The sequence below is a fragment of the Narcine bancroftii genome, chromosome 1 (genome assembly GCF_036971445.1).
Source record: "Narcine bancroftii isolate sNarBan1 chromosome 1, sNarBan1.hap1, whole genome shotgun sequence".
Classification (NCBI taxonomy): domain Eukaryota; kingdom Metazoa; phylum Chordata; class Chondrichthyes; order Torpediniformes; family Narcinidae; genus Narcine; species Narcine bancroftii.
Window position 1 is genome coordinate 334,923,115 of NC_091469.1, and position 25,146 is coordinate 334,948,260.

Consider the following 25,146-nt stretch of genomic DNA (forward strand, 5'->3'; position numbering starts at 1 on the left):
GCTCAGCCCGCTCCTGTTCATGGTACTGAGCCATATATGCATCACCAGATCCATCTCCAAAAGTGTCGTCAAGTTTGCAGAAGACACAACAGTAGTTGGCCTCATAAGTGACAAAGATGAGTCGCACTACAGAATGAGTTGGAAAATCTCCTGATATGGTGTGAGAATAACAATCTGAGTCTCAACATCAATAAGACGAAGGAGATGATCGTGGATTTCAGGAGGACCAGGAACAAGAACTTTCCAACATATATTAATAGTTCAGTCGTGGAGACATTGGAGAGCACCAAGATCCTTAAAATTCACTTAAAAAATGATTTGTCATGAACGCACATCTCACTTGCCTGGAAGGCGCAACAGTGACTGCACTTGCTGAGAGGACAAACCACCATCCTGTCAACTTTCTATAGGAGCTTTGTTGAGAGCATCCTGGCCAGCTACATTACAGGTTGGTAGAGTTCCTGTAGAGAATTAGATCAGAGGTCAATCCAAAGATGATGAGAGTGGTGGAGAGGATCACTGCGTATCCTCCCCACCATTGACTCTGTCTATTGGGATCGTTGTTTGAAGAGGGCATACAAAATCATTGAAGACCCCTCCAACGCTGCATACAGCATCTTATAGCGAGTCCCACCAGGAAAGAGATAGATACTTGTGTATCAGAGCCAGAAACATCAGGCCAAGAAACATCATCTTCCCATCAGCAGTAAGGCTGCTGAGCGACTAAATGAACTGTTCCTTTTAACCCTCCAAAATCACTATTTAACCATAACCATATAACCATTTACGGAGCGGAAACAGGCCATGTCGGCCTTTCGAGTCCGCACCGGTTCACTAGAACAACTCCACTAGCTCAAACCTCCCGCTCACTGCCAATAACCCTCCAACCCCCTCACCTCCATGTAGTTTTGTTACCTTAACCTTCATTGAGAGATCTGCCAATTGATTCAGATACTGTTGACAGGTATATTATTACACAATATTTATTTATTTTTTGTGTGTATACTGTATGTACTGTATATGTATCATTTGTCTGTATGTGTGTAATGTCTAGTTGTGTGTTTGCATGTTTTTGTACCAAGGACTAGAAAACACTGTTTCATTGAGTTGTACTTGTGCAATGAGATAATAATAAACTTGAACTTGAATTACAATGTTTGAAAGACATTTGAGCAGGTGCATGGATAGGAGAGGTCTTGAGGGATATGGGCAATGCCGACAGATGGACAAGCTCAGATAGGCAATTTGGTTGGTCTTTTTCCATGCTGTATAACTCAATGACTGTAACTATTGTAACGGTTTGTCGATCTCTGCCTTGAATAAATTTGGAGACAACTCTTCCATTGCTCTGGAGTAGAAAATGACAAAAAAAAATCACAATCTTCAGAGAGGAAACATCTCCTCTTAGCTCCATCTGAAATGGGTGATCCCTTGTACTGAAAATATGCCTCTCATCCTATAAATTCCACAAGGGGATTTGTCCTGTCAGCAACCTGTCATTCCCCCTCAGAACTCTACGCATGATTTATGAGTATATGCTAAGTCTGCTCAACTATTTTTACTTCACACTTCACCGAGGAACTAGGCTATTAAATATTCTTTGCACTGTAACAATACAAGCATATTCATCCTTAAATAAGGAGACTTAAACTTTATATAATTCAGGTACAATCTCACCAATTTTCAAAAAAGTTGTATCAAAACTTTCTTGCTCTTGTACTCCAGACCCTTGCAATAAAGACCAGCACTCAATTATCCTCATGACTTCTTGTATCTGCTTGCTGTATGTCCCTTAAATGGGCAGCAAAGGGGACTGATCATTTAACCAAATTTTACAGATGAAACATACTGGGCCAATTGCTGTCCCACTTTAAAATGGGACTGAAAACCAGGAAAATTTGCAGATCTGATCAAAAGTTTTATGATGTACTTTTATTTCAAACTTTGTTTTTGCTTTATTTTAAAGGTGCTATACAATGTCTTTGACTCGTTTGTTACAGTGGGAGCAAGTAATGTTCAAGGTCTGGACTATTTCAAAGGCATAGGTGGGAAACACATCCTGCAGTAACAGGATTTTTTTTAATCTTTGTTTGGATTATGAATATCAATTACTATCCTAGTAATATGCATATTTCTACATTTGCTATTTTCTTCATGATGAGAAGCTAAATGTTGGGAATCCTGGCCATTCCCTCTGTCCCAACCACATGCTTTGTTCCCTAGCCACTGACTCCATCGTTATCTCTGATAAATAGCTGAGGTTAAATCAGACTCCATACAACTTTTGTATCTTGTTCACCCTCCTAGATGATCTTCTAATCACATACCTGCAACAATATTAAGTCTTATTCTTTTTAATTAGACTATGCTGTTTAACTATATTCCTGGACAGAATGCCACTTTCCATTTTGCATTAAATAATTTTTGTTGCCCAAGTTCTGTTTTGGGTATTCCTAATTGTTTAATCCAGTTCAATGATTGTAAAGTGCAATTCCTTGTTTTCTCTTTATGTCTTTTCATCCCATTGCATTGTTTGCTCCAGTTTTGTCATCCTTGGAGACATTTGTGCTTCATCAATTATTGGCTCTTGTGCATCTCCAAGTTCAAAACTTTGTTGTCTGTTGGTGGCCAAGCTTTCATCAGCTGAGGTCCATCAATTAGAATTCCCTCCCAAAGGTCCTTTGCCCTTCTATATGTCTTCCCTCCTTTAAGATATTCCATAAAATCTACACATTTTGGCCATACAGTCATGATATTTACTCTCGTGGGTCAATTTATATTTGATTGCACTCTTGAGACATCCTTTATGTTTGCCTAAATTGAAAGTTTTGTATAAATGCAAATTGTTCTATATTATCCCACTGCTTTTGTTTGTTGAAATATTGTCTTTACTCAACAATGTTACTATTTTGACAACAGTCTCAGTTTTAATTGTTTTTTTTAAATCTTTCCATCCCCCTACTCCCTTAGTTTCTTTCTTCGTTGTGAGCTTGGGTGGAACTGCTGTTGGCATCATCTTTGCATTCTTGCTGTCCCTGGTAACCAGATTCACCAAGCACGTAAGAGTGATCGAACCTGGATTTGTCTTTGTGATTTCTTATCTCTCCTACCTCACCGCCGAGATGCTTTCACTTTCTGCTATATTGGCGTAAGTAAAAGTTGTTCATTTCTGGCTGTACTGTTTCCAGATGTACATGTTATTAGCAGTTGCAGAAATTGTAATTCTTACTCTTCAATCTGGATGCTCCATGCCCTAGGAAGGCCCAATTATATGGGGAAGAGGGATGAGTCTAGAAGGTATCAGCTTTAGTTTCTACTTTGGCTGAGATTAGCTAGCTCATTATCACATTGTTGTTTCATTATGGCATAGGCTCTGCAGTCGATGCCAGCTCCCAGAATAATCCCTTTCCACCACTTCTTTCCCCATAACCATTTCCACATGCCCATAAATACTCAACACTCAACTCCACCCCTACCTCCCCACCAGTTCTACCCCACCAGCCATCTATGCAAGGAGTAATTTACAGTAGCCAATGTACCTAATTATCAGCATGGGAAGAAACTATAAAAACATGGACGAACGTGGCTGGTGCACCACCAGTGGTTTGAACTGACTGGTGCCCTGGAGCTGTGAGGTCACGACACAAGTTGGCATACCAGTGTGCTACTCGCATGCAAGTGGTTCTCTGTGATAAATGAAAAAGCAAATTGTAAAGTGATATCTGATCATCAAATCGAGAAAGATCTTGACAGATCACTATTGGAGATCATTTCTATTATGGAGTCTAGAAGTTGCTCTTTAAAAATAAGGTGCACTTGTTAAAATGGTTGAGATAAAATCTTGTCTGAGCACTTCCTTAAAGAGAAATGCACAATCTAAGACAGAGAAGATGGATTCTTGATATGCAATGGGATGCATGGTTACAATGGGTACACGGGAATGTGAACTCCAGGTTGCGATCAATCCAATATTGACCTTATTAGTCATTAGCAATGGTTGTTCAAGAATCATTTAAGTCAGGAGTGGTTCTTCTTCTTTCTTCTTTGGCTTGGCTTCGCGGACAAAGATTTATGGAGGGGTAATGTCCACGTCAGCTGCAGGCTCGATTGTGGCTGACAAGTCCGATGCGGGACAGGCAGACACGGTTGCAGGGGAAAATTGGTGGGTTGGGGTTGGGTGTTGGGTTTTTCCTCCTTTGTCTTTTGTCAGTGAGCTGGGCTCTGCGGTCTTCTTCAAAGGAGGTTGCTGCCCGCCGAACCGTGAGGCGCCAAGATGCACGGTTTGAGGCGAGATCAGCCCACTGGCGGTGGTCAATGGGGCAGGCACCAAGAGACTTCTTTAGGCAGTCCTTGTACCTCTTCTTTGGTGCACCTCTGTCACGGTGGCCAGTGGAGAGCTCGCCATATATTAAAAGGCCTGGTTGAAGTGAACATGGAGAGTCTAGGTCCAGGGGGGTACAGCCTCAGAACTAGAACAGACAAGGAGAAATTTCTTGAGCCAGAGGGCAGTGAATGTGTGGAATTCATTGTCACAGACAGGAATGAAAACCAAGTCATTGGGTAGATTTAAAGCAGAGGTTGATAGATTCTTGATAATAAGAGTATCAAACGTTATGGGGGAAAAGGCAGGAAAATGGGGTTCAGAGGAAAAATATAGCAGCGATGTTTCAAATGGAGGAACTAGGGTCAATGGCCCAATTCAGCTTTTACGTATTATGATCTTATCATATGGTGGCACAGGCTTATGAAGCTGAGTGGCGGACTCCAGCCCTAATTTGTATCTTTGCACTTGCTGGAGTGATGAGTGCACATGTCTGGGAATGACGAGTGCACAGCATCAACTAAAGCTCATGTGCTCTCTATCTGTGTTAAAACATGAAATGTGTGGGATTTTCTATTGGTGAATTAAGTCTGAACAATTATTCTGTGGTTCTGCACTGACCAGTTAACGGCCATTGGAGTTACCTTTATTAGTTATCTTTTACGCATGGATTCAGGTATAGGTTCTGGGAGCAGGTGAATGTTTTGAAGAACACGTACATATTGTGAAGTGATCAGCCTTGCACTATTTAAGGAGACTTTGGGCAAGGGTCTGGGTTCCTTCTGTAACAAATGAGCATTCTTCTCAGGTTGCTGAGGATGACCACTGTCGGAGCCTGGGAGCAGATTCCATGTTCTCACTCATTTACTACACCAGTGGAGGATCAGGATTACATACTGGAATCTCAGGTTGAAATGGTTTGTGGCTTAGATCACTCAGATAGGAGACAAGGTGATATTGGTGTGGGGTGCTGGATAGGTGGGGAACAAAGAGTGACCATGGCTCTTTGTTGTGCTTCAATTTTGCTTTAATTCACCTGACTTGATGTGTTCATCTTTCTTTCTTGTCAGCATCACATTCTGTGGCATTTGCTGTCAGAAGTATGTGAAGGCCAACCTCTGTGAGCAATCCATCACCACTGTCAGATATGCAATGAAAATGCTGGCAAGTGGCGCAGAAACCATTATCTTCATGTTTTTGGGAATCTCTGCAGTGGACACTGAAATATGGAAGTGGAACACTGCCTTTATACTTCTCACGCTGGTCTTCATCTCCGTTTACAGAATCATTGGTGAGTGCTTGACAGCGAAACAGTGGGTAGAGAAATGAGCTATACAGCACAGAGACCTGGCCCCGAGACCCACTAGTTCCAAGCTGACACTAATTCTACATGAACCCCAACTGATTCTCATCAACTTCAACTACCCTTGCCCTCACCCCAAGTTTCGACCACTCAATACACAATAGGGACAGTTCACAGTCCATCCCATCGGTCTTTAGCACCCAAGGGGAAGTCTACATTAGTCACACAGAGAATGTGCAATCTCCGTACAGATGGTGCCAATGGTCAGGATTGAAGCGAGATCTTGAGAGCTGTGGGACAGCAGCTGATGAGCTGTGTCACCTTTCCGCCAAGGACTAGTGCATTGTTTTAATTGACCAACCAGAGGTGGAATTTGGTTTAAGTGATAAAGAAATTGATTTTGAGACAAGTTTTCCTGACTTTATTTTTAATCATCTCGACATTTCCTCTTGCATGTGAATGGAACCCTAAGAACGCCCATGGTTGACTGTAAAGGAAGCAGGTTGGTCGGCCAACACTTCTGCAGGGAGAGGAAAGAGTGTGAACATTGTGCCCAGATGATCTTTCATTTGTGATCGGGTGGACCTCCCACTTCTTTCCCTTGCCCAGTGTTTATTGAACAGTTTAGTGATCCAGAGATTTGCAGATACCATAAAGAGTGTTGTGTGTGGTCATTGTGTGTAATTCGAATAACTTTGTCTCTGGGCTTGCCACAGTAAAGTTCAGTGGCAGCCAAATGCTGCAGATCCTATATGGGGAAGTGTAGTGTGGTTGGGAATGAGTGAGAGAGGTATGGGCATTGGCGGGGACTGCTCAACAGAGGTGTGCAAGGGAGCATCAACATCTTGACTGGCAGGTAAAGGAGGTTGGCAGAGAGGTGGGTGCAGATGTGGATATCCAAAGATCTGATGTAGTGCCAAGAGGTGAATTAAGGTTATAATTGGTTGATTGGAGTGATGTGTGGAGATGGGAATATTGAAAAGGCTGAACCGGGAGTTAGGGGTAAGATCAGTGGTTGGAGTGGCAGCCTTACTAAGGTTCCAAGGGTATCAAGTCAAATTTAGTGACACAAACTGAGCAGGAAATAGTAGTTCAATTTTATTCAGCAAAATGTCCATATCAGACATTGAAGGTTGGTAGTTGCGTGGAATGTAGTTCCAGAGAAGACATTTGGTCACTAATGTGGGTAGGGATCTGCAAATCTCTGGATCACTAAACTGGGCAAGGGAAAGATCACAAATGAAAGATCATCTGGGCACAGTGTTTGGAGAGAAATGAAATTGAATTATCGTAGTTGGTCAGCATGGACGGTTGGGCCCAAGGCCTATTTCTGTGCTGGATAATAATGAATCTATGGATGTGGTTTGTGTTTTATTTTCAAGTCCCAGTAGATAACATTAAAAAAAATCCACCCTATTTCAGGAGTTGTAATTCAGACCTGGATTTTGAATCATTTCCGCGTGGTGCAGTTGGAAATTATCGATCAGGTGGTGATGTCGTACGGGGGCCTGCGTGGAGCTGTGGCCTTTGCTTTGGTTGCATTGCTGAATAAGGACGTCGTGCAAGAGAAGAATCTGTTTGTCAGCACAACTATCATTGTGGTGTATTTTACAGTCATCTTCCAGGTAACTATTAACTATATTGAATGCCAGTCAGCTGGAGTAATACAATCAATGTGATTTAAAGCTTTTTTGAATGAAAACTTTAAAATGCGGTCTTGTCTAATGTTTCAGGTGGATGTGAATGATCCCATGTAGAAAAGGGAGATTTTAGATCTATTTTAATACTGCTTAGATAGGCTCAAGAATGAATTTTGAGGAATAATACAGAGGAATTGAATCTTTCCCTCTGTGCAAAGTGATGCAGAAGGAAGACTCTTCCCTTCTGAAATAATTTGCAATATTCAAAGATTGTTGGAGAGGGACTATTCATTGAGTGTTTATAATGAAAGGAAAATGGCATTGCCTTTACCTGTGACATGGAGATGAATGATTCCAATGGTTTTGGCGGGAATGAACGATTTCTGTGGTAGCAACTGGCTCGAGAGTGGCATTATATTCGTATTCGAAATGTTGCAACTGGTTGGTGATGAAACCAAACTGATTGTGATATTTTTGCAGGGCCTGACAATCAAACCTCTGGTGAAGTGGCTGAAAGTGAAGAGGAGTGAACAAAAGGATCCCTTACTCAACGAGAAGCTGCACGGCAGAGTAAGTTGAATCTCTCTGTTCCAACAGCTGCTGAGGAAGAAACTTGTAAACGAAAAGCAAAAAAAGATTAAAGATGCTGAAAAATGCTGGGGAAGCTGAACAGGTCAGGCAGAACTTGTGGAGAGTGAAAAACCGTTTGAAGTCTACAATCTTTCATCCGAACTGGGGAAAGGAGAAAACGAGTGTGCTTTAAGATGCAGGGAGAGGCGGAGAGGGAATACCTGTGTTAGGATGGAGATCAAAATTGTCCAGGATATGTGATTGCTTTTGGGACTGTGTAGTGAAGCATAACTAATCTGCTTGGGGGAACTAAGGATGAGGAAAAAGAATGAAGACAGTTGTAAAAATGCGCTGAAACTGTGTGATGCAGAATATTCTGGTTGCCAAATATATGAAAAAAAAAATAGGATGCTGGGAATGTCAGCATCAGGGGGCTTCTGTGCAGAGAGAAAACTTCCACAAAGGCTATTGGTGAATGGCCCTGCATCAAAAACTGAAGCAAACAGAACGACAAGTTGTGTGAAGTTCATAAATTAATCTTCAACACAGAAACAAGCATTTGGTCTACCAAATCCATCCCAACTATTAAACATCCATTCATACTCATCCCATTTTATTCTCTCCACATTCCCATCAACTCCCTCCAGATTCCACTACCCAACTACAAACTGGGGACAATTTTAAAGTGGTCAATTAAAGAACCAAATTTCATCTTTGGGAGAGGGCAGGAAAGGCATGCAGACAGAAGGAGAACAGGCAAACTTCACACTTAGAGCTGCGTAGGTTAGGGTTGAACACAGGCTGCTGAATCTGTTAGGCAGCAGCTCTGCACCATATTAACATGGTTGAAGAGGAGGGCGGCCTAGTCAGCATGGACAAGTCGGCCTGTTTCTGTGCTGTAATCCCCTGACTCTGTAGCTTTCGTATTCAAAACTGGATTTGCTGATCTTTCTAAATGGAATATTTTGTGTACTGTTTTTTGACAAGGAACAATATTAAAGGAATTGATCTTGTGCCAGAATGTTTTGTATGCATTTCACTTCCTTGTATGTAAAAAAAAATCAAAATGTCTCATTTTTGTTCCCCAAAGACTTTTGATCATATACTGTCTGCAATAGAAGACATCTCAGGGCAAATTGGACACAATTATCTTCGAGACAAGTATGTAAAAAGTGAATTCTATAATGTTCATGAAATGTTCTTTAATGTTTCCATTATTGTCAAGTTCTGCATTTTGAAATAATTTTGGGGAGGTATGTCGAATTGGTTCTTGTTTTTGCTTGGCCTGCACTGGTAAAAGAACAAGTAGTACAGTCTGGCATTGTTTCTGCAACAGTGGCAATATTTCATGATCCAGCATTGTTCTTATTGCATCATTATTGTAATTCTATTATTCGTAATGATTCCACACCCCGACACTTCAAGTTTATTGTCATCTGATTGTACATATAAAACTCAATGAAACAGTGTCTCTCCAGGCCATAGTCCACACACATACACAGTACATAAGAGTCGCATAAATAGTCTAAATGTATATAAATATTAGGATGATTGTCACAGTTACAGGATGCGGTTTATTAGTCTCGCAGCCCAAGAAGCTGTTCTCCAGCCTGGCAGTCCTGATTTTGATGCTCCTGTGCCTTCATGAAGTGATTTAAGTTTGCATGAATTTGCTTTGCTGTTCTCCCAATTTGGTGAATCCATTTAAGATGTAATAAGGGGGTTTATTTTTTTTTCTTTAGGTGGACAAACTTTGACAGGAAGTATCTGAGTAAGATAATGATGAGGAAGTCTGCACAGATTAGCCGGGATAAAATTCTCAGCGTTTTCCGTGAGCTGAATCTGAAGGATGCCATCAGTTACGTGTCTGAGGTAATCTTGCCAGTAGGTCAATTTGTTATCCAGGTGCAAAGAAAACTGTTCTTGCATTTGGCAGTTGGTATCTTGGATAATGAGTTAACAAAAAAAAAGATAATGGTGCAAATCCCCCAGCCTCCTCATCAAGGGGGATTGGTAGATGCTGGTTGTTTGAGATTGCATATTGCGTGGATTGGCAAACTGACTGCTCAGGGGGCACCACATTTAATATTTTGGCTTTTTTACCTATTTATTTTTTGCAAATTTTTTGCAGGTTGCTTGAATTCTGGATAATAGGGATTTTTCTGTACAAAGAATGCAATCAATCATTGTTTAGTTTTTAGCTGGAGCTTTGAATTTGAGTACAAAGGATGTCAAATACTCGAGGGTATAAAGGAAGAAAAAAATTATTCAATGTTTATAGATCATTGAAATTTAATGCAGGTCAAGACCAGCATACTTATTCTGGTCAAGTGATCATTACTTGGGAGTAATTAAGTATAAAGTTTATAAAAGGCAAGCTGCTGGTTGTGTCTGGTCACAGAGCTTCATTGCTAATTATCCTGCTAATCTGCCTGGTCCACATTGATGATCATAAAACAATGGAAGTGGCCATTTATCCTTGCCAGCCAAAGGAGTCAGCCTTAAGTGCCTGGTGTGGAACTGAAATCCATGGTCCTTTGACTTGCTATCACTGGCCCAAGGCTGACGTGTACGTGTAATAATTTCAAATAATGCTTGAGAAAGTTAGGATAACCTTTAATGCTCAAATTTAGGAGGTAATTGAGACAATTTGCAACACACAATTTCTTTATTTGCAACTCCCTGTGAGATTTGTGGCTTTTCATGTTTGTAGGGAGAACGGCGTGGGTCTTTGGCTTTTATACGCTCGAGCAGTGATGTTAATGTTGACTTCACTGGTCCTCGCCATTCTATTACAGACTCATCTGTCTCGGCAGTGCTGTAAGTATGTCATTAATTGAGCCTGTATGCAAGGACCATCAGTCACATCCAAGGAGAATTATTTTAAGGCTGCAATTCTCTACAACAGCCCAGATTGACTTGCACAGAAAAGTTCTAAAGTAGTTTTCAAAATAATTTAAAATGCTTTTTTGTTGATCAAACTGTTTTTACAAATTATTTCCATGTTCTCCAGCCCATAGTGTACGTGCAAATTGTTCAATGTGACCAACGAAGAGTACAGAAAATGGCCCTCTTTGTTTGTCTGCACTGACCATGATGTCAATCCACACTAATCCTATCTTCCTCCATGTGATCCATGTCCCTTTCTTCCCTCCCTGTTCATCTGTCCATCTACTTGTTTGTAGATTATCACAATTATACGCCTATTAGCACAATGAAATGCTGTAATTGTGATGCCCACAGAGACTTAAAACGTCAGATAATCTTTTTTGAATAATTTTCTCTTTTTTTCCAAAAGAGTACCCTACAATCTTTTAAATTTACCTGGCAGGACAGATGAAGCCCCAGCTAATCTTGGCTCTCTGTGAAGCATGACATTGTTTAGTCCATCATTCACAGATTTGAATTTTCACTTGTTCTTTAATGTACTTATCATCTCTGTTTTATCCGCCTCTGGAAATTTCTACTTCGTCAGAGGAATATTCGGATTAGGGAGGCAATTGTTAAAGGTGAATCTTCTAACAGTGCTCCCTCAGTGTGTCATTGATCTGGAGTAGAGTAAACTTCTGTAGTGGAATTTCAATGGGCAGTGTCCCCTTATTTGGGGGAGAATGGGAAAAGGTGATTCTGACAAAACATAATTTTCTTTTTCAGGAGAGAGAGTACCAGTGAGGTATGCTTAGACATGCATGCAATTGAGAACAGGGTGAAGAGCATAAAGGACCGTGAAGAAACAATCACTCATCGTATGTTGCAGCAACATCTGTACAAACCCAGGCAACGAGTAAGCAAATCTATGTCGTTCGTTGAGACTATTACTTCCTCTCTGTTGGTGGAGGTTCATTCTTGATCAGTTTAAAATGTCCTCGCATGATACCTAGTTGATTTTGCAATTTGTATCATGTTCAATGTGCTGCTCAATGAAAACACGGCAGAGTTGCATCCATTATCACTGAATTAATATTAGTTCAATTACATCTATTTGCACTTTCCCTAAGAGAGCTGTAACAAATCAGAGTGAGGGAGAACATTTTATTTAGCATTGGTTTATGACCACAACATCAATGTGTAAGCTGGATGACTCTCCTCATTGGAATGGAAAGGAGGCCACCCTAACTTTTCCCTGTGCGTGGCCAAAAGAAGGAATCAAGGATCTGGGAAAAGCCAGGGACCTGGGTTAGGGCAGGCACATGGTTCATTCTAGCTTTGGAGTGGACCGCTGGTGCAGACTGTGCCTTGACACCTTCCTGTATTTTTTTGAAATAGCTTGTCAGTAGCAGACAGAAGCCATAATTCTCAGTTCCTGTAATGTTTTGGCCTCTCTTGTTTTCTTTCCACAGAATAGTATGTGTTTGAGGGTATGTGTTTTTGAGTGCATGGGCACGCACGTTTGAGAGGGGCGGGTATGTATTTGAGGGTGGGGGTGTGTATGTGTTTGAGGGTGTGTGCTTGAGTGCATGGGCATGCATGTTTGAGAGGGGCGGGTATGTATTTGAGGGTGGGTGTGTGTTTGAGTGCATGGGCACACATGTTTGAGAGGGGCAGGTATGTGTGTGTGTGTTTGAGGGTGCTTGAACAGGATAGATTCATGGACTACGTGTATTAAGTAACCAACCAACATGGCTGGTTCAACACATGCTCAGTATGAACAAACAATGATTCTCTTGTAATTCACAAGCCAATCAATGCAACTTTTCCTTTTGTAAACATCCACGTGTTTCTTCTGGAATTTTCATTTATTTAGAGGAAAAAGTAGAATCAGAAATGAGCTACTCAGTTCCTGGATCCATTTACCATTTAATATCTTCCACTGCTGTTTGTTCTGTATAAACCCTGAAGCATAAATGGAGAATATTGGAAATTGCAGGCTTGGCAGAAGATGTGGAGAAATTGGTGTCTCAGGTCAATGACATCATCAGAATGTAAAAATCAAACAGGAAATTTTAAGTTAACTTAATTAGTTGGATGAAAGCACTGCTAGCTTATGAAATCTTTTTTCATCACATTATGTTTACTGGCCCAATGGTTTCTTTTTAAAGTACAGGCTTAATTACAGCCGGCATAAACTAATACGCAACGAAGATGAGAAGCAAGACAAAGAAATTTTCCAGCGAACCATGAAAAAGAGACTTGAATATTTTAAATCCACAAAACTTGGAGCAAACTACAACAGCAAGTTCAGAAACATGAAGAAAGAAAGAGCAGCAAAGAAGGTAAACTGAATGTATGGAGACAGAATTTTCAGTTTGAATAGGGCCTGTGTGGTTCTTTGTAATTTAGACCTGACAATGGCACCAGATTCCTGAAAGCGTACAGCAAGTGGTAAGGAAAATGAGGGCAGGAACGCAAGAAATAAGAGCAGGACTCAGCCATCTGGCCCATTGAGGCTGCCCCACCATTGAATGAGATTGTGGCTGATCTGACTGTTGACTACATCGACTCTTAATTCCCCAACTTTGCAAAAATCTATCCAACTTTGTCTTAAAGCATATTTAATGAGGCAACCTCCACTGCTTCCTCCGGTAGAGAATTCTGTTGTGGATTCACAACTCACTAGAAGAAGCAGTTAGAACGTAGAACATTATAGAATAGTACAGGCCCTTCAGCCCACGATGTTGTGATGACCTATATAAATCTACTTAACAATCTAAACCAAAACCAATGGTTCTCAACCTTTTTCCACTCACCTTAGGTAATCCCTATGCCATAAGTCCTCTGCGATTAGTAACGGATTGCTTAAGGTGGGATGAGAGTGGGAAGGGAAGGATGAGAATCACTGCTCTAGACTCGATTGTTACTGAAATATTTTGCTTGAGAGAAATTGTCAATGGCCCATTTCCTTTGGAGTTATGAAACTGTGCACATAATGAGTTAATGAGGTACAATTAAAACAGTGGTTTTCAAACTTTTTCTTTCCATCCACATACCACCTTAAGCAATCCCTTACTAATCACAGAGCACCTGAACATAATATTGCAAGTAAGAATAAAAATAACAGAGATAGGCTTTTTTTTAAATTACCTGTAACAGTACACTGGAGGACAGCCAAAGGAATTTGTGAGGAGTTGCCTGCATATGGATTCAGAAAGGGGATTTACTAAGGCAAAGATATTGCTACAAGATCATTTTGGCAATGAGCATAAAATTGCAATGGCTTATTATGGATGAGGTTCTTTCATGGACATCAATAAAATCAGAGGATACAAAAGCTTTATGAACACACACCCTCTTTTTAAGAGGATTTTATAATGCCATAGAAGATATTGACTGCATGTGTGAGCTTAATTTACATTCTAAAATGTTAATTATCACAAGCAAATTGCCTATAGGCTGAAGGATTTGTGGAGAACAAGAGTTTGTAAACCAGGATCACAACTATACCAATATTTGGAAATATCAAGGACACTCCAACAGCGAGTGAAGACATAAAGAAGTTCAAGCCACAGCCTAGTCCAAAATTGAAAAGGAGTACTTTTGCCTTTATAGTGTCGGTTGTACATAAGGAAAAGGATAAAGTAACTAAATAAAAGGAGAGTTTGCCTGCTGAGAAGAGCTGTTTGTTCTGTGAAGGTGGACATGCTTTGGGAATGTGTTCACATTTGGAAAAGAAGGAACATAATGAGATAATTTTATTAAAGGAAAATGGAGGATGTTTTGGCTGTAGCTTAGAATGCTGCATATTTACCAAAGGAACAAGCAACTGGAAAATGAGCAAATAGAAACAAAGGAAGCAGCAGAAAAACAGTGTTATAGCCTCGGTTCAGGCAAGTGGTCTTACTGGAGCCAGTAAGGGCAACTGCAAACTCTCAATACTGCCTGTACAAGTTAAGATCAGGAAAGGAGTGCAATGGTACATACACATGCATTTCTTGACCCAGGTACCACTGCACCATTTTGCACTGTGGGGCTTATGAAGGAAAAAAGACAAAGATTCTATTGGAAACTGAGACAAAAAAGGGTAATTGAAACTAACATGGTTTCAGGGTTGGAGGAATACACAGCAACAATTTTTGTGATCTGCCAGGAATTTTCACACAGAAGACTAAGGCTGCGCATAAAGGAAACACCCCACATCAAAATGATGTGGATCAGTGGCCATTTTTGAGGAAGGTTTATGTACTGGAAAATAGCTCTGAGATAGAGATGCTAATTGGCTTAGATGTACCAAAAGCTCTGGAACCAATAGAAGTAATACCGAGCACAGGAAATGGACCACACGCTACTAAAACTATGCTTGGATGGACAATCAATGGACCATTAGAAAGAGAAGTGGTCAACAACAAGTGTCAATAAGGGAATACTTAAAGTTGTATGTGAGTGGAAAGAAAAAGGTTGAGAACCCCTATGTTAGCCCTTCTGTGTTTGTTAATAAAGTGTTAAAGAAAATTTCATTTGGGCTTCATCACCAATTTATTCAAGAAAGGTGTTACAGAAAAGCTCCACACTTAGCCTCCATGCAACTATTTTATTGATCGAAGTTGCCACAACAACCTTCTATACTATCCACAACACCTCCAACCTTCATGTCATCTACAAACTTACTGACTCATCCTTCTACTTCTTCCAGGTCATTTATAAAAATCACAAAGAGCAGGGGTCCCAGAACAAATTCCTGCAGTTCTCCACTCGTCACTGATCTCCTGGTAGAATACATTCCATCTACTACTACTCTCTGCTTTCTGCAAGCAAGCCAGTCTTGAATCCACACAGCCAAGGTTCCATGGATCCCATGCCACATAACTTTATGAATAAGTCTACCGTGAAGGACCTTGTTAACTAACTTACTAAAATCCATATACACCACATTTACTGACCTCCCTTCATCGATTTCCTTTGTCACTTCCTCAAAAAAACTCAATTAGGCTCATGAAGCACAACCTACTCCTTATAAATCTGTGCTGACTATTCTTGAGAAGACTATACTTCTCAAAATGTTCATAAATCTTGTCCCAAAGAATCTTCTGCAATAGTTTGCCCACCACTGATGTAAGTCTCATTGGTCTGTAATTCCCAGGATTCTTCCCATAACAAACAAGGGAACTACACTTACCATTCTTCCATCCTCTGGCACCTCCCCTGTAGCCATGGTGGATGCAAAGATTATTGCTACTGTCTCAGCAATCTCTTCCCTCCCTTCCCATAGCAACCGTGGGTATATCTTGTCCAGTCCAGGGAACTTATCCACAAATGGTATTAAGAAGATCCAACACTTCCTCTTTGCTCCAAGACCTATGCTTGTTCTATCTGCCTCCATGAATATGTTGCCTTAAGCAACCCTACTTTCACTCTCGTCACCCTTCTGTTCTTCATGTATGCATAGAATGCATGAGGGTTTTTCTTGATCATACTTGCCAAGGCCTTTTTGTGCTCCCTTTTAGCTCTCCTCAGTGCTTTATTAAGTTCCTTCCTGGCTGCCAAATAATTCTCATGAGACCTTCCTGACTTTTGCTTGCTAAAATTTCTGTTATCATTTTTTTGGCCCATCTCAGTGGGATAAACCTATCCAGAACCCCAGACAAATGGTCCCTACATCCTCCACATTACTTCTGTGCTTTTTGCTGAGAGCATCTTTTCCCAATTTTCTCTCCAAGGTCCCGCCTAATCCCATCACAATTAGCCCTTCCCTAATTAAACACTTTATCATTTTGTCTACTCCTTTCCTTGTCCTTTAGGTCAGGGAGTTGTGGTCACTGGCACCTGAAATGCTCACCTACTGAGAGGTCTGTCACCTGACCAGGTTCATTACCCAGTACAAGATCCAATGGTCTCTCTTCTGGTCAGCTCTCCACATACAGTACTGTGGCAGGAATCCTTGGACACACATGACAAATTATGCCCCATTTATTCATCTTGCAGTAAGGGGGTGGCAGTCAATATTTGGGAAGTTTTGGTCCTGCATGACAACATCCCTGCTATTTTTCCAAAATCTGCTGACCTCTCTGCTCCTCAGTGACCTGAGAGCTATTTGTGGACCTATAGACTAAACATCCTTTGTGCTTTTCCCTGAGAGCATCTGTTCGAAATTTATTCTCCCCAGTTGCTGACTGATCCCATTGTTATTAGGCCTTTCCCAATTAAACACTTTACCATTTTATCTCCTCCTAGGTATAATAAAGGTCATGGAATTGTGGTCACTGTCAACAAAATGCACCCAGCCCACCACTACCGAGAGGTTTGTCACCTGACCAGGTTTATTACCTAACACTATGGCTTTTCATCTGCTCCTCAGTGAACTGAGAGCTATTTGGGAGTCTACAGATTACTAATAGAGTGATCACTCCCTTCCTGTTTCTGACTTCCACCAATATTAGCTCTGTAGACAATCACTCTACAACATCCTACCTTTCGGCAGTTGTGATATTATCTTTGATTTTGCCTCCCTTTTTAAACATGTAGACCCTGGTACATCCATCAGCCAATCCTGTCCTTGCGTCAGCCAAGTCTCGATGATGGCTACAATATAGATTCACAAGCTGATCCATGCTCTAAGTTTATCTTGCTTATTCCTAATATTTGCAATGAAGTTACGACATTGGTTGCTGTAGCGTTTAGCACAATGCCTTTACAGCGTCAGTGATTTGGACCTGGGTTCTTGTTGCCAGCAGTCGGACTGCCATTGACAGGTGTTTGAGAGAGGAGATCAATCTCTCTTCTCTAAGTTGCCATGAGAAGCATTCCTGGTGAGACCACACCTGGAGTATTGGAGGGAGTGCAGAGGCGATTCACCAGGCTGATACCTGGAATGGCAGGAATGACTTATGAGGAAAGATTGCGCAAATTGGGGTTGTACTCCCTGGAGTTTAGAAGATTGAGAGGGGATCTCATAGAGACATAAAATTCTGGCAGGACTGGACAGAATGGATGCAGATGGGATGTTTCCAATGTTGGGAAAATCCAGAACCCGGGGCCATGGTTTGAGGATAATAGGCAAACCATTTAGGACCGAGATGAGGAGGAATTTCTATACCCAGAGGGTGGTGAATCTGTGGAATTCATTGCCACAGAGGGCAGTGGAGGCAGGTTCATTAAATATATTTAAGAGGGAATTAGATATATTTCTTCAGTATAAGGGTATTAAAGGTTATGGAGAGAAGGTGGGGACGGGGTACTGAACTTTAAGATCAGCCATGATCTCGTTGAATGGCGGAGCAGGCTCGAAGGGTCGAATGACCTACTCCTGCTCCTATCTTCTATGTTTCTATGTTTCTATGTTCCTTAACCAAGAGAAATGTAGACAAAGAAGCCTTTTATACTCATGTATATGTGAGATGTGTTCCAAGAGCATTTTTAACGTTTGTTTCCCCCATGCCTTTTTCTCTCACCCATTATTGGTGGTTAGCACTGAGGCATTTGATTCATTGTTCATTACATTTGCTGGCATCCTAGCTGCAAGTGGAATTCAGGTAATGTGAGCATGCATTGATGGTTTTCCAAAGAAAACTCCTCATTACACCCTGCAAGATTGTGGACAGTTTCCGGTCGCAGGGATTAAAAACAAGGATTTACCACACAAAGATTTTAGAAATAGTTGATTCAAGATGATACCAAATGCCAGGCAATATGTTAACCAAATATCCCATCGTGAAACTAGTGCTCCTCAGACTTTGTCATAGAGCATGGAACAGGTCTTTCAGCCCAACTCATCTGTGCTGATCAAGGTGACATCTGGGCTCGTCCCATTTGGTCCATACCCTTCTGAACTGTTCTTTATCTATCTGCCTGTCCAAGTGTCTCATGTTGGTTCACTGATTTTTATTGCAGAAGCACAGTGATGGAATGTTGAATGGAAAGGTCCCAACACACACTGTTGCATTCGAGGTTGATAAAGGTAATAATTCCTTGCATTTTTTTCCACTATCTTCTTTCCAAGCCTCTCTGAGGCTGACCCACTATTTACAATTTCATTTATGTTTGGTTATTTGGATTGCCAATACTGTATTCCACTAGCAAAGGAAGTTGTGGGTGAGGATGTGAGGGAAGATCCTGAAGCAGCTGGTCTCTTTGAACCAAACTGTCTCCTGTCAATGGACATTCTATAAAAATAACACTAAATAGGTAAAAGAGTATCTGCTTATTCCAGACCATTCAATTCAAAAGCCAGCTTTCAAGGCCTTGCAGTATCTTTTACCCAGAAGCCATCTGTTCACAGTGAAATGGATGGTTGAAATGGACAGCATGGTTAGAGGTTAGCGCAATGCTAATATAGCACTAGCAGCCCGGGGTCCAATCCAGTGCTGTCGATGAGTGTGTACATTCTCCCCGTGTCTGCGTGTGTTTCCTTTGGGTGCTCTGGTTTCCTCCCATCCTCCAAAACAAACGGCATTTATAGGCTAATTGGGCGGTGTGGAACAGAAAGGCCCGTTACTGTGCTGTATATCCAAACTAAATTAAAAAAAAATTAAATCATAGACCATAGGAATCTTCCACTTCTATGGGTCAGGAGATTGGACACATTTCTTCCTTGCAGTCCTGAGGGCAGCATTGGCTTTGTCAGATCCTCACAAACATGCAGCCAGAGTGCATGTAACTGTTCTTTAAAAGAGCTCAATGAAAATTGCAATAAATTTCAGAGAGAGACTTGTCTGAGCCTGAGCTCATTGCCAATGCCTGATGCTGGTCGGGTCCTGGTCTGTGGACCATACATTGACTGGTTGGTTCAAGTTCTGACCTTAAGTGTTCAGTTGCAGACTCCTGAAAGTTATTAATGTCACTGCTCATGATGTTAAAGGATCTGCCACTGTCCCTAGGAAACTCAGTCTGACCCTTCAGTTTTTGGAGAAAAATTAATTTTCCTGTACCACCCAGATGAATAATTTCCCTTTCAGATACTAGAAGATGACCGTGAAACCAAAAGTCTGTAGATGTTGTGATTGTAGGAAAACATAGAAATGCTGGAGGAACTCAGCAGGTCTTGAAGCGTCCATAGGAGGTCAAGATATGTAACTGATATTTCAGGCCTGAGATGATGTGTAGAGATCATAAAAGGGTTAGCATTCCCCTCCCTTGCTGAGGCTAGTAATTTAATGTTGGCCCAGCTCGAAGCAGAATTACTGGATCCCACAGACCTTTCAGTAGTAAAATAATGATGCCTTGAAACTGTTTTAACTGTGCTTTTTTTTTCCTCTGTAAAGCTCTAAACTAGTTTATTTTGCATTACTTTTTGTTCTTAAACTTGCCTGGATAGAGCACAGTTTTTTTCACTGTATCTCAGTACATTTGACACTAAACAATTGAATTCACAACATGGAAACTGATCTGAACTTTAGGGAAATTATTCAACCCTCTCTGGATGGTCAGGCAGATGTAAAATTTTGTATCATTTTGAAGAAGTGTGGGAAGTTAATCCTTGGTATCCAATTTATCCCTTATCTTTTACCACTAAAACAAATAATTTGCTCGTTATCACCATAGTTGCCTCTGGGACTGCGCAGTCTGCTCATTGACTATTGCATCTCCCACTTTACAACAGATTAAGGTTCAAATTGATTTTATTGAAAGAATACTTTAGACTGTCCTGAGTTTGAAAGCTGTCATATAAATGCAGATTTTATTCCTCATAACTTGCCATAAAACAGAGATCAATGCAAGTAGCTCTGACTTTGTGGATTAATAGGCAGTGCACTGACATGTAAATGTGCCTCATTCCAATCCAAAGTAGTGCAAGTAAATCTTTTATTTGGCCTTAAAGTTGGACTTTGCACATGATAAGGTTCAGAAACAGTTTGAGCCATGTCCTTATAGAAGTGGCCCCGTCGCCCCCCTGACTTGGATTGAGTTGCGAAGGTCTGCACATTCCCAGACTCGAGTGAGTTTTGATGCCTGTAAAACACTAGCACAGAAAAATAGTGAGATCACAGGCCCCTCAAAGTAAAAATTATTCCCCCCATGAAATAGATGATTTTCTGTCTTTAAATTATCCTGCAAATGCCTTCCCCCCCCTCCCCCCCCCCCCCCCCAAGGATTAGATAAGTCATACGATTCATTGTGCTTCATCACCTACATCCCCATCCCCAGTTGTTATCTTGAGCTTGTGGCGCAGAATTTCAGGTTTTCTTCACCAAAGCAAGATAGAAAATAGTAATGAATTAGAATTGTATTGTTTTGTTAAACCACTTGGTATCTTGGACTAATGCAGATGCTAATCTGTAAATCTGACTTCACTTGGGCCTTTTCTCAAAAGTCCAAGCAATTTTATTTTGCAAGATCTGGTTTCCAATCAATGCACCTGTCAAAGAGTGATTGATCACTCGCCCTTCTCAATGAGGGTTACTTATTACATGTTTGAGAGCTGTTTTCATCTATTTCTTCCAGAATCTGACATAGAGGACAATTATGACCAGGTGGATGGAGGAATTAGTTTCCTAATTTCTGCCCCAAGTGCAGAACCGGATGAAACGAGAACTGGTAATCTACTTTGTCTTTAGAATGAATAAGTAATGAATATTTCCTTGATTCATATCTGAGTCTTAGTTTGAAAACATCAGCTGGTGTACAGCATCAAAGAACACCCTACATGGAGTTTCTATTGCACTCGTTTTTAATAATATAATTTTTGCCACTGATGCACATTCACGCACAGTTTTCAGATTATTGTTGAAGTATTAGATTATAATAAAAATGTGAAGAATTTTTCACTTAGTTTGATCAGATGCTACATTCACAGGTTGGACAATTCGAAATCTGGTGTGGGAGATGCCAATCTGCCGTCTGCTATATGCTTTCATAAACTCTGGAAGTGCAAATGTCAACTGTTGATTCCAGTAGCCAAATTCTTTGTACCATGAGTTGAAAGACAAGAGTCTGTAGATGCTGTGATTGTAGTAAAACACAAAAATACTCGAAGAATCCATTTCAATTCCCCTGCTCATTCCCGTGCCGATATGTCTCTCCATCATCTCGTACACTACCAGACTGAGACCTCCCACAAATTGAGGAACAACACCTCTTATTCTGTCTGGGCATCTTCCAACCAGGTGGCATTAACATCAACTTCTTTGGTTTCTGTAGCCCACAACCCCTTCTCCTGTCTCTCCACTTCCCCTATTTCTCCTTTAGTCTTTCTCTTTACCTCTCTCTCTTTCCTTTCCCACAGCTCTGCACGCACAGAGTCACCTCCCCCCCCCCCCCCCGATTAATTCTCACCTCCTGATCTCCTATCCTTGTCTAATGACCACCTTTAGTCTGTTGACTTGTGGGCCTCCCCCTGCTTGATCTTCCCTTCTCCCCTAGTCTTTTTTATTTAGACGCCTGTCTGCTTTTAGCTCATCACTTGAAGAATTGTTTAGGCCTGAAATGTTGGTCATGTATCTTTACCTCCTTTGGATGCTGTGTGACCTGCTGAGTTCCTCCAGCATTTTTGTGTTTTCTCTCCATAATGAGGTTATACCATGTTCTAATTTCTGCTCTCCTGATGGCTGAATTGTCTTTTCATTAATTCTAATATTGCAGTGTTTCCAGTTGACCATCACATGATTAGATTGGACCAACAATGAACTTGTGACTCCTTCAGACAGTTGTTTAATTGATATATTTTTGCAACTCTGCAGGAATTGATAACCCGAGCTTTTCTGTCGAGGATCAATCAGTTTTCCAAATGACTCCACCCTGGGTGTCCAGTGAAGATGCAGTCATTCCATCTCAACGGGCACGTTTACAGCTTCCCAGGAGCCCCAACAACTTCAGGCGCCTTGCACCATTGCAGCTCAGCAGTCGGTCCATTGATTCATTTTTGCTCGCAGACATCTCAGAAGAACATCCATTGTCTTTCCTACCAGAATCATCAATGTAACTTGATTCTCCACTTTACTCCGTTCCATTTTCATCTTTGTTTGTTCCCATTTATCACCGAACTTGCAAATATTTCAAATACGCAATAGGTTTATTTTCATGGAATAAAAAATAGTGACTGAATATACAGGTTAAGGAAAACAGTAAGCAGGTGATAATAATTTGAGGGGAACGTTGTGGTTGATGAAATGGATTCCGCCCTAGGATGTGGTGACAACTGGTGAGCTCATGCTGATTCAGAGACCAGGCACTAATTGTGAGCCAACTGGAGAAAGTAAAGGTGTGTAATCAGGAACATTTAAGGAATTAAAATAAAAAAAAATAGCTTTGAAGGAAAAGAATATGAAATGCAGAACTTTATTGAAGTATTTGAAATGAATTATGTCTCAGAAGGTTCTGTTCTGAGACATCTATTCCTTGGACAACTCAGTCATTTGGATAAATAATGAGAGACATTGTTGATCGACTTGATAGTGAATACAACAATAAGGGTGAATGCATTCATGTTGTGAGCATCTCTCCATCAAATGGAGGAATGGACAAAACAACATGAGGAACTTAATTCTGCTTCTCAAATACAGTTTGAGGGGAGAATGAGGAATGTGGAGGAGCAACAGGACTTGGTGTCTTTAAGAATACTTCGGGTGATTAATGAGATTTTCTGAAACGTGATATTTTAAAATGCAGATATGATTGTGAATACATTCAAAACCTTGAGACTCAGTGAAGATTTTAAGGACTCGGTGTTGGTTAGGGTTCCAGTAAATAGAAAAGATGGTGAAATATCATGGAGTGTACTACAGGGATTCACGTGTCTGCTGATATGAAGAAAGATTCAAAAGTGTGGGGTTTTTATTAAGAACAGAAAACATCTGAATTAATTCCACAACTGTTTAAAATTCTGGAGACAGGATTTTGAGTAGAAGCTGTTTAATGGTTGTTAGTTTAGATCAGAGAATGTAAATATAAGCTAGGCAGCAAAGCACAAGAAATAAGGGATTTTTTTGATCAGCAAACTAGTGAAGCCTTTATTAAATGAAAGAAATTTGGAAGGAACAATTTAATTTTTTTGTGCAAATGGTACTCAAATCTTAATGTTTATAATTTATAATGTTATAATTTAATCTATTGGTATATTCTCCTATATTTTTGATAGGATTATTGAAAACTGTCCTGCTTCCATTTTCTGTACACCCAAGCTGCTATTTTTCAATTCTTGTGCCTAACCCTCAGACATTTCTATTTCTTTCAGATTTGTCAGTACTTTATGATTGTAAATTGATCTGAGACACATTAGTATAGTGGATACCACAATGCTTTTATAGTACCAGCAATCTGGGTTCGAATCCAATGGTGTGATTCTTCTCATATCCATGTGGGTTTCCTTGGGTGCTCCGGTTTCCTCCCATCCTTCAAAAGCGAATGGGGGTTGTAGGTTAATTGGTGCATTTGGGTGGCACAGGCTCTTGGGTTGGGAGGGCCTATTACCTTGCTGTATCTCCAAATTTAAAATAAAGAATAATGTGAAGTAGAAGGATAGCCAGTTATTGACAGAATATGATCTATTCAGAACATTGTAATTATCTACAGGGATTTATTTGAATGGGAGGGATAAGTAACCAGCACCACAGTAAATATTTTTCTTCATGCTTTCAATGAGAAAGTGTTCGTCACTTGAGCAGAGGGAGCTGCAGTCTGCACCTGGTGACCACTGTCTGCTCTGTGAATGTCTAAAGTGGATGTAGATTACCTGAAAAGTCGACCTTTGACGGACACTTACATTCCCCAATTTTCAAATATACCCGCCTATTTAGTGATACAAAATAGGAGGGAAAACAAAACTTCAAAATATGTACAGAGGTTTTATTTTGAGCACGAAGCTATTAACTTGAAGCTTAAATGGCTCTCAAATAATTTTCAGATCTCTCTGCAATCTTCAAGATATGGGAAGTGCACCATCCTATTTTATCAATAGATAGGATATCACTGAATTCACTTGTCTCTGTTATGGAACTTTGATTAGATTGCCTGTTCATTAACTTTTCACTGAAACTCTTATTTATTTTCTCTTTAATCCTTCTTTTATCTTTTGATTAATAGAACAAATTTCTTCCTTCCTATTTGTTCTCTTTTCTCTTATTTATCCCTAGATTCAGCTGTGGCTTACAATTGAAAGAATACTGGCTTTGAAGTGAGGCAATAGTTGTACAAGTGCCTCACATAATGATATAAACTGGAAGTATGAGTTTCTACAACAATGTTGGATGGGTATTATTGTTTCCAACTTGAAAATATTTAGTTGCTGATCTGTGATTTATGAATAATTTAATTTGTCAAAATCTAGTTGTGATATTTCAGCTTTCTGATCCTCAGGCTGTTCTTATTCACCACCCACACCAAACGCTTGGGTCAAAAGTAATTGGAATCTGAAAGCTGACAGGTTTTTTTCTCTGATTGAAAGGGCACAGTAAAATATTGTTGAAAAATATTGATACCATTAAGTAATAGGATTTTTATGAAAATTT

General features: G+C 40.5%; 1 protein-coding gene across 3 annotated transcripts in view; it reads left to right on the forward strand.

The window, feature by feature from the left end:
- The window catches only part of LOC138748741 (sodium/hydrogen exchanger 3-like), a 175,047-nt gene that overhangs the window by 145,819 nt on the left and 4,082 nt on the right, over positions 1-25,146 (forward strand). For 2 of the 3 annotated variants that reach the window (XM_069909427.1, XM_069909417.1), the window contains exons 4-16: positions 1,967-2,045; positions 2,971-3,148; positions 5,392-5,612; positions 7,047-7,249; positions 7,745-7,834; positions 8,925-8,995; positions 9,577-9,706; positions 10,548-10,654; positions 11,489-11,618; positions 12,874-13,047; positions 18,596-18,662; positions 21,146-21,238; positions 22,381-22,618. In XM_069909427.1, the coding sequence (XP_069765528.1) occupies positions 1,967-2,045; positions 2,971-3,148; positions 5,392-5,612; positions 7,047-7,249; positions 7,745-7,834; positions 8,925-8,995; positions 9,577-9,706; positions 10,548-10,654; positions 11,489-11,618; positions 12,874-13,047; positions 18,596-18,662; positions 21,146-21,238; positions 22,381-22,618 (1,781 nt within the window). Of the gene's footprint in view, positions 1-1,966; positions 2,046-2,970; positions 3,149-5,391; positions 5,613-7,046; positions 7,250-7,744; positions 7,835-8,924; positions 8,996-9,576; positions 9,707-10,547; positions 10,655-11,488; positions 11,619-12,873; positions 13,048-16,939; positions 17,007-18,595; positions 18,663-21,145; positions 21,239-22,380; positions 22,619-25,146 lie in introns of those variants that run through there. The other variant, XM_069909437.1, reaches the window with a different exon arrangement.